This window comes from Eulemur rufifrons, chromosome 9 (assembly GCF_041146395.1).
Source record: "Eulemur rufifrons isolate Redbay chromosome 9, OSU_ERuf_1, whole genome shotgun sequence".
Classification (NCBI taxonomy): Eukaryota; Metazoa; Chordata; class Mammalia; order Primates; family Lemuridae; genus Eulemur; species Eulemur rufifrons.
The window spans coordinates 34,626,233-34,635,990 of record NC_090991.1 but is presented as its reverse complement, the minus strand read 5'-3'; the positions used below and the strand labels follow the sequence as shown (position 1 = coordinate 34,635,990).

At 54.3% G+C, this 9,758-nt stretch overlaps 2 protein-coding genes across 2 annotated transcripts; both read right to left on the bottom strand.

The window, feature by feature from the left end:
• Positions 1–2,303: 2,303 nt before the first annotated feature.
• Positions 2,304–5,063, bottom strand: HOXB7 (homeobox B7). Its single transcript, XM_069481273.1, has 2 exons — positions 4,664–5,063; positions 2,304–2,557 (listed from the first exon to the last, which is right to left on the bottom strand). Exons 1-2 carry the CDS (start codon positions 5,061–5,063, stop codon positions 2,304–2,306), a joined length of 654 nt encoding a protein of 217 aa, XP_069337374.1.
• Positions 5,064–6,479: 1,416 nt separating this feature from the next.
• HOXB8 (homeobox B8) lies at positions 6,480–9,466 on the bottom strand. The gene is made up of 2 exons (XM_069481272.1): positions 8,442–9,466; positions 6,480–7,636 (listed from the first exon to the last, which is right to left on the bottom strand). Exons 1-2 carry the CDS (start codon positions 8,863–8,865, stop codon positions 7,329–7,331), a joined length of 732 nt encoding a protein of 243 aa, XP_069337373.1. The 5' UTR covers positions 8,866–9,466; the 3' UTR covers positions 6,480–7,328.
• Positions 9,467–9,758: the final 292 nt, after the last annotated feature.

Below are 9,758 nucleotides of genomic sequence, written 5' to 3'. Positions count from 1 at the left end.
GGCTTGCAGCATTGCCGGTTTGCCTTAGATCTCCAAGGGCTTAGTTTTTGCCGCAGGAGGAAAGGTGGCCTGGATGGGAGCCACGGAGGCCAAGGCAGATAGTCCGATTCTTTCGCTCTCCGCTCCCCAGAAACTGGAGGAGGGTAAAGCCAAATCCTGGCCTCTCCCGCCCAAACGCAGGCGAGTCCAGGTTCTCTGTGACAGCTTCACGGGCTCTCCAGGGAGTTCTCTGATCACTAATGGGGGAAATTGCAGGTTTAGGAGCCTTTTACTTACAAACTCAAATTAAACTCTCTCCTAAAATCAACCCTCCTCCCATTTTCTGTCCGATGTCTGTTCTTTAAATTTAAACAATCCAGCGTTTGTAATCGAATTTATACTAAAAATCAGTTCCACAAGTCTAGCTGCATAGACACCACCCTTCAGGTTTTTGTCCCGCAGTTAGGGGGTGTTTTGGAGCAAAAAATAAAATAAAATTCAGCCCATGTTTCCCAGGTCCCCTGAAATAGCCCCGTATTTTGAGTTGAGCTATTAGTACCCAAATGCAGGAAACGAAATAACCTCTCACAATATGTTTTTCTTTCTCTCTCCCTCTCTCTGTGCTCCGGAGTAGGTTCCAGGTTGCTGGTGGCGCGGAGAGCGGGCAGGAAGGCTAGGAGGAAGCCCCCAGCGAGCAGCGCGGCCAGGCTCAGTGCGGCGGGGATGTGGCCACACTAGCCGGGTAAACTCCCATGGCTCGGGCTTTCTCCAGGACTCATTTTCCACCCCCATTGTTAAGTTTTATTTGGGTCGCCTGTGTCAATTTAGAATGAGATAAATTAAAACAAATGAAAGTAAAATAAATTGAAATAAAATAAAGGAACAGCCCTTGCCAAAAATATTTGTCAAGCAAGCAGGAAGCCGTGAGCGCCCTGACGTTGGAGGCTTCTCTGGGACGACTGTAGGGCCTTTACTCACCCGCCTGGCTTCTGTCCAATGCTAGCCAAGAAGCCAAAGTGGATTTGGGTGTTCACTTTCCCTTTCCCTCCACTCTTCCTTCCTAGCGGCCTACCATTTTGGATTTCAGCTCTGTGTTTGTGTTGGGCTGCGGCCCAGATCCCACAGCCTGGTTTCAAAGCTTGAATTAGGAAGAGGGTTTGTGGAACTGTGAGATTTTAAAATTTTGTTTTATTATGTTTTGTGAGTGTGTGTGACCCAGCATGTGGGCTCATGGATGTGTTTACTTGGGAGCAAATGTGAATTTGTTTATAAGCCAATGTGTGAATGTACATTGGTATTTATCAATGTGTCTGTGAGTGAGTGTGAATGTGTGTTTACTTGTGAGTGTGTGTGAATATGAATGAATGTTTTGTGGGTGTGGAGCTGAGATTATGTGAATGCCTATATGTTTATTTATGAACATATCAATTTCAGAACATGTGACAGTGTATATATTCATATATGATGTCAGCCTGTAAAAAAGGTGTGTGACTGTGTGTATTCGTGTATGTCAATGTGTAAAGAGTGTAAAGGGAATGAGTGTGTGCAATATTGGGGTTCATTAGTTGGCAGCTCCCCAGATCTGGGGTCACCAGGAAAAAAAGCAAACCCAGCACAGAAATGGGCCCACAGCAGAAGTCAGAGCAGAGGGGCTCTGGGACACCTGCCCATCCTTAACCCTGACCCCCTCCCAGCCTTAGGGAGACACAGAAAATAAGGCATCTGTTTATTTTTAATTGCGTTTTATTTTTCCATCCTTTACACACACATAGATTGTAAAGAGGAGCCTAGGGTGAGGTGGGGAGCTGGCAGGAGCACGGAGCAGTGGGCAGGTGCTGGGGGGGACACCCTAATCGCTGGGGGAACACCCTAGTCGGTGGGTCCTTGGGGCTCCCTAAGGCCCCTTTGGTTCCGCTACTGGGAAGGAGGCTCAGGAGGGTGGGGAACCACAGGCACTAGTCCAGACCCACAGTTCACAAAGACAGCATCAAAAGGGGCTTACAAAACAGCAAGATTTTACAAAGACCTTACAATAGCAACATAGAAAAGGGGAGGCAAATTCCAGAAAGCTACAGAACAAGATAGATAATGTCCTTCTTATATTGTACAAAAACAAACCCGACAGGCTTTCCTATAGGTAGTATTTTTTTTTTCAGTGTTGAGAAACCAAAATTTCACCTTTCTCTCTCCTTAAAAATTTTTTTAACTGCTTTCATTTAAATAGTGTTTTCTTCCTTATTTGAGTTTCCTGGTTCAGTTCCCAGAGCCGGGCTTCTCCCTCTCTCCCTTTCTCATCTCGCTCTTCCTCTGCCTTTCTCTGTCCCTCACTCTTCCTCTTCCTCCTCTGCTTCGGCTTTGTCCTGGCCGGTGTTCCCGGGGCCTGCGGTCTTGTTCTCCTTTTTCCACTTCATGCGCCGGTTCTGAAACCAAATCTTGATCTGTCTTTCCGTGAGGCAGAGCGCGTGCGCGATCTCGATGCGCCGCCGCCGTGTCAGGTAGCGGTTGTAGTGAAATTCCTTCTCCAGCTCCAGGGTCTGGTAGCGGGTATAGGTCTGGCGGCCTCGCTTCCGGTCGGTTCCTGCGTATGGTATTTGGAGGAGAAAAATCAGTGAGTGGGGAAACCGCCAAGAGAGTGCCCACCTCCCTCTTAGACCCCATGTGTGAAGTCTGCGGACAGAAGCATCCCATTTTCCCACTAAATTAAATTCTCTCTTTCCATACCTCAGCCCATGCTCCACGTTGCCCATTCCCCTAAATGTGTAGAACATTCTACAGGCCTCCCGAGGAAAATATTTCTATTTTCCATCCAAGAAGTCGTTTTCAGCCTGGAGCTTCTGAACCCAGGAAGATCTAACCTGCTGGTTCTCGAAGGTTCTGCTCCTAACCGGTATATGTAGGAAGAGGGAAGTTTAATCCTCCTTTCACTCTCTGAGATCAGGGACCCTAAACCTCCCCTTTTGGATGCTGATTCTGATGGTCTTGGAGGTAGAGGGCAATGGGAACCATGCAAGTGGCCCTGGAGTGGGGCTCCAGGCCTGGCCTAGGAGTATTTCCCAAGAAGAAAAGGAGACAAAGGGGCCTCACAGGCCCAGTCTCTTGGCCATCCTGTTGTGGAATGAGGTGAGAATTTGCAGATTTCCTTGGACTATGGAGTTGGTCTGAGAGCAGCTGCCCTCCCTATGATTCTTTTCCAGTGATTGGGTGAGGTTCTGCCAGGGCCAGGCTGTCCTGTCTTCCTGCTTGCCCAGACAATACAGCTGGCCAAAGTGATCTTTCGGCCTCCAGGAAGGCCCAGGGGAAGAGGAGAGACAGCGACAGCAGCCTGAGTTAGGGCAGAACGTGGAGTATCTGGGTGGTGAGGCTGAAGGGCAGAGGGAAACTTCCCAGGTTAGGCCCAGAACCTGAAGATACTTGGGAGAGGTGCTGATGTCAGCCCTCCTGGAAAGGAGATGCGGGAGGAGGGGCCAGGGGGCCTTGTTTCAAGTCAGATAATAGCCAAGCTGAAATGTTTACGAGCAGAAAAATTGGGGCTTTGATAAATCAACTGTAAAGGCAGTTGAATTATGGACCAGGTAATGGGGACTGTGACCACCAATACTGACAGTGTGAGAGCTGGGTTCCTCCTGGCCCCCAGCTTCCCTGAGTTGGGTGCCTCTGACCACAAATCTTGGGCCTTCTGGACCTTGGGGCTAGCCCCCAAGTTCATCTGCCTTGGGACAACATTAAAAAGGATGTCTGGGCCAAGCTTGGCAGGAGACCCAGGGAATCCCTGGCTTCTTGGAGTTCCTGCAGCAGCTAGCTGGGTGGCCTGCACTCTTTAAATCTGGATTTGGCTCCATGGAATCCCAGCCCCTTCCCTGAGAGGAGATTCACCTTTCTAGAGTGACACCTCCAAACTTGTTGGCTAGTTCTCCAGGGGTGCATAGGAGCCCTGGGAAGGGCACCTGAGGAAGCCAGCTGTACTCTCAGGAGGCCTCTGACCCTTTCTCTAGTTCTCCTACTCCCCCCCAAGTTCACTGGGGGGTCAGGAGCCTCATCTCTCTTGGCCTCAGCTCCCTCCCTGCACCTGCCTCTCTGGCTCTGTCTCCCTGGCTGGGTCCTCATCTCCTCCCCCCAGGCCTCTAGAGCCCACCTCTAATTGTCCTATTGGGAATAATGGGGGAGCGGGGTTGGCTGGGAAGGAAGCGGGAGGGGAGATTGCTTAACGCTACGACTCCCTCCCCCATACCTTATCGGAGCAGGGGCTGGGGGCCACACCCAGAACTGAGATCCCTGGCGAGGAATGGGGGAGAGAAGGGGGAGAACCTAATGGCTATTCTCTGCAAACCCCAGCCTTCCTCCGCAAGACAAACGGCCTAGTCTCCAGCCCGTGCCGGCGCTGCTGATAAATATTTAAAGCTAAAAGGCCGGGAGGAGGGGTGGGAGGCGGGATAGGGGCTCGGAGCGTCGCGGCGTCGGCGAAGAGAGATCCGCCGGGAAGCAGAGCAAGCCTGAGAGCACCGAGCAAATATGGGGGTGGGGGCAGCGCCCTGAGTCGAAGCCAAGGGGGTGCCGCGTCCCCAGGGCCGACCCCAGGCCGGGAGCACTCTGGACGCGAAAAGGGTTGCCCGGCCGGGAAGGGGGCGCTTTCCAGGGAATGTGCCCTGCCCGCTGGGGCTCGGGACAGTTTGGTGCGCGGCGTTACCTGAGCTTCGCATCCAGGGGTAGATCCGGAAGTTACTCTCGGCCGCCAAGTCCGAGTCCCTCTGCTCCTTGGCGCCTGCCGCCTTGGCGGAGTCGCCGGGACACACCCCGGAGAGGTTCTGCTCAAAGGGCGCGCAGTGCATGTTGAAGGAACTCGGCTCGAGCCCGTAGCCGGCCGCGTAGACGCCGGCAGCGCTCTGGCCCGCCATGCCCCCCCCGCCGGGGTACAAGCCCTGCATCGAGGCGGCGAAGGAAGCGCCCGAACCCGCTCCATAGCCTGGGCGCTGGGGGTTGGAAGCAAACGCACAAGAAGTTTGTTCAGGGAAGGCTCCGGTAGCGAAAACCGAACTTGCGGCTGGATATTTAGAAAATAAAGCATTCGCATAATACAATGAACTCATAATTTGGCCGGATGATTTGTAGGCAGGGACGTTTTAGTGTCGGTTTTACGAGATTCCTTGATATATTACAGAATTAGAGTCCAGATTTACACCAAAAAGGACCCCCTTTTTCCTCTCCAGACCACGTGACCCCCGCCCACGTGACGTCCCCTCCGCCAATGGCCGGGCAGCCTCCCCACGGCTCCCGGTAATGTGGAAAAAATTGTGTGGCGTTGGATTTATAAAATATGATCAATAATGAATGGGAAAGCCGAGCCCTGTGGATTGGGGCTGGGGGCTCAAGGGCCGCTGCCGACCCCCACGGGCTGGAGGCAGCTTGCAGGCGAGATTTGGGGAGGAAGGGATTGAGTGGAAGGGAAAATAAATAACCTCCCAGCAATCCGCGTTGTCACCCTCCACCCATCCTCTCCAGCCCGTTACCGACGGAGTGAGAGACAAACGCAGGAATTGAATGCACGCAACTGGGTTGGTTGGTGGGTGGTGAGTGGGGGCAGGTCAGTCTTTATTAAGCCAGGCCAATTCACCAGGGCCTTTGGGTGAAGTTGGTCCGGTTCTCCTAAGGCGAGGAACGAGGTAAACCTGGCTCACGGCTCTCTCGGTGCCCCAGATACGAGTAGAGATGGAGCAAGGCTTCATAGGTGCTCCTAAGACACAGGATCCAGCCCGTGGGCGTTGTGTGCTGCAGTTTCTGGGGGCTAAAAAAAAGGTTTGAAAGTAAAAAGAACAACAACAAAAAAAAAACCCCGGGGGTGTTTGCTTGAGTGGATGGGGTGGAGTGGGATGGGGTGGGGAAAGAAAGGAAGAGTGGAGGGCGGCCCGGGCACGCTGCTCTCCCGGTTCCTGGACGGTTCAGTGGAGCGTGGCTACCAGAGAAGCAGACGCAGGGAAGGAAGAAAGGCGGCGAGCCTAGGCCTTGGAGCTGAGCGAAGGTGGCCAAGTCCCAGAGAGGGAGAGGTGGGGAAGAGGATCTCCCTTCTCCTGTTCCCCCCACCAGAGTTCGAGAAAGATAAAAATCTAAACAAGCTCTACAGTCCTGCGCTCCACCTTTATCCCCTACCCCACTCATAGGACACACATCGAAACAAAGAGGGAGGTGGTGGGGGATACAGCCACCAGCCCAGGCGCATCTCTCCAGCCTGGCCTGGGCACCTGGGTCTCCGGGGCCAGGCAGCCTCGGAACGCGAGGGGAGGGGGTTTCTCTTGGCTACCCTCCCTCGTTTTTCTCTCCTCCAATCACGCGCAGCCGCCTCCCTCACCCCCTGCGCCCCTGGGCCAAGGGACTCTCACCACCTGCCTCCAGCCCCCGCCCCCTCCTCTCCGTGGCCTAGCCTCGGCAGGCGCAGGAGCCCGGTGACAGGCTTCCCCCATCTCTGCAAGGCGCCCAGGAGCAAATGAGGAGCGCGGGCCCGGCCAGTCTCGGGTTCTCGCTTGTAAACTTTATTGTAACTCTTCCGCCCTTTTCAGGCGCAGACAACAGAACAAAGTATAGAGGAACAACAAAATATATAATTAGCCCTCCCTCCCCCCCATAAAGCAATTCACGGATACAGGATACATTCTCTTCACAGTAAACCTAAGAACACTTTTAACAATTGCCCACAGCGCGCATGCTAACTAAAGCAACCTCTTTTGAGAAACACTTAAGACGAAATTGTCAAACCAAAGGTGGGGGTGGGGGAGGAAAAGAGAGAAGCAAGAGAGAAAGCCAGCCAGCTAGGGAGGGCAGCAGGGAGAGAGGGGGTGGGAGGGGAAATGAGGACGCGGCAAGAGAGAGAGAGAGAGAGAGAGAAGAGAAGAGAGAGAAAGCCAGGGAGACAGAAAGAATTACGGCGTGAATAGGCAGTTTCATGTTGTTGGGAGAACTTAGCAGAAATCGGTACCTCGGTCATTACAAAGAAGCACGTTCAAAGGAAAAAAAGACCATTGCACAAGGGGGCTTTTTACACGGGGCGGGGGGCGGGGGGGCACAGCCGGGCCTCGGCCGCTCGCCCTCGCAGGGCGAGGGAGTCCTTGCTTAAAATCCTTTTCTTTTCCCCCCGGCCCCCAAGAGAAGGGAAGGAAATCCACGGTAGCTCACACACAGAAGCTATTACGAGATACTACCACTAGCGGGGACTGGCGCGGCGGGGACGCTGCGGTGGGAGGCTCGGCTCCTGGCTCCGCTCGCGGGGCCAGAGCTCTCTCGGGCGAGGGCGGGTGGCGGCAGCGCGGTCGGGGACCCGCGGACGTGCGGGAGGCCGCGGCCCTGGCAGTCCCAGCTGAAGCCTACTTCTTGTCACCCTTCTGCGCGTCGCCCTCGTCCGCCGCCTCCGGGGCCCGCTCCAGCTTCTGTTTCTCCAGCTCCTCCTGCTCGCATTTGCTGCTGGGGAACTTGTCTTTGTTGTTTTCTTTTTTCCACTTCATCCTCCGGTTCTGGAACCAGATTTTGACCTGTCTCTCTGTCAGTCCCAGCGCATGCGATACCTCGATTCGCCGCTTGCGAGTCAGATAGGGATTAAATAGGAACTCCTTCTCCAGCTCTAGGGTCTGGTAGCGGCTGTAGGTCTGTCGGCCTCGCCTGCGTCCGGCGGCTGCTGGGAATGGGGGAAAGGGCGAGACAGAGGGGAGGGGAGGGGAGGGGAGGTGGGGGAGGGGACAGAGACGGAGAAGGTTGGAAGATTCGTGAACGAGCCTAGGAGACCAGTATAATAAGGGCAAAGGACCTTCTACCCCATGCAGGGGCGGGGGGCGCAGGGAGGCCGTGGTCGGCGGAGGGGGGGGTGAGGGGGATCAGACACCAGTGAGTCCAAGGGAGCCAGAAAGGGGAGCCCCCTCCCCTAGTAACCAGCACCAGAGTTGGGTGGAGGGTGGTTCAAATCTATTAAAAGTGCCATAAACTTTAGAAGGAAGGATGTGAAGGAGGGGGAAAAATAAGAATAAAAAAGCCGGGTGGGGACGAATGGACCCACCTTGAAAAGCCCCCAGAGCCTCTGCCCCAGAAGAAAAGTTTCTTCAGGGTAATTAAACTATAAAGCAATTGAGAAGTGCAAAAGTTGAGCGCCCCCACTCCCACCACCCTCTCTCCACTACCCCCCATAAAACAGTAAAAGAAAAAAAAGGAGGGGAAGGAGAAGAAAAGTAAGGCAGGGTGAAGGGTTTATGGATTCAGGAAATGTCGCTTAGCGACCCCCCTTCAAGGGAAACTAAAAAGAAAGAAAGAAACCCAAAAAAAGAAAAAGAAAGGAAGGAAGGAAGAAAAGGAAGAAGCGGGAGGCGACCGGAACGGAGCCCGCAAGTCTTCCAGTAGCTACAGGGAATGCTCCCGGGCCTGCCCGGCCCCCTACCCGGCCTTGGGCCCTCCCGGCCCGCCCTGCCCCACCGGCCCCGCCGCGAGCTCACCTTGCGGGCGCATCCAGGGGAACAGCTGTGTGGGCGACGGGCTCTGCTCCGAGCCCTCAGCCTCCTCGCCCAGGCCGCTGGCAGCCGCGAGCTTGCAGTCTGCGTACTGCACCAGGTCTGGATCCTGCGCACCGAATAGGCTCTGGCGCTGCAGCGGGTCGTAGCCGTAGAAGTTGCCCGGGTCCCCGTGGCACGCCACGGCGCACGGGTTCTGCTGGTAGGGAGCCGTGGACAGCGACGATGGCCCGTGGTAGAACTCCTGGATTTGTGACGGGTGCTGGAAGCTGCCGCCGCTGCTGGGACCGTACACCACGGTGGGTCGGCCGCCCAGGTCCTGGGCGAAGCCGCAGTCATAATAATTGGGGCGCAGGGACTCCCCGGTTTTGTATTTGGAGAACAGTGAGTTGACGAAATAAGAGCTCATTTTATTGAATTTTGAGGCGGCGGCGGCGGCGGAGGCTGTAGTTGGGGGCTGTTGGGGAGGGGGTGGGGAGGGGAAAGGGAGGGAGAGAGAGAAAAAAAACGCGGATTCGCCGGCTCCTAGTCACCCTCGCCAGGAAAGGAGAGGGAAAGGGAGGAGGAAAAAAAAAAAAAAACAGAAAAGAAAGAAAAGGCGAAGAAGATCTCGAAGCCGCCACACTTTTTGTGATTTCCAGGAATAGAAAAGGACAGAGAAGCTTCCAAAAGTCTAAGCTTGCATGGCAACCGCGGCTCGCTCGCCCTCCCCCCACCCCCCACCCCCCAAACAAAAATATACCGCCACTTAAAGAGGTCCTCGCTTTACATTTCGAAGAAGGGATGCCAGTTCATAAACAGTTTTCGGTGATTTACTTCCCTGCAAATGAGTTGTTTCATATTTTGCACTGTCTTTTCATGATCATTTGCATCCATTAGAGACCCCGCATCCTATTGGCTTCTTCGTACTCCTCCCGGACAGAACGCAGAGCGAGGGTGCGAGCGAGAGAGAGCGAGCGAGCGAGAGAGAGAGCTAGAGCGAGAGAGCGCCAGGGAGTGAGGAGAGAGCGAAAAAAAAAAAAAAGAGGAGGGGAAGAAAAAAAAAACACCCAGGGAGAGAGAGGGGGAGAGGGGGAGAGACAGAGGGGGAGAGGGAGAGGGGGTGAGAGAGAATGAATACGGATTAAATCTGTTTAACTACCTACATTAATGAGATATCTCTCCCTCACAACAAATCAAATACCTTCGCAGACCACCCCCAAAGACTGATGTGGGGGAGTCACGGAAAAAACCACGCACACACACATACACAACGCGCCAGGCGTAGGCACGCTGTTAATTTCGCGATTTTAACGAGGCAAT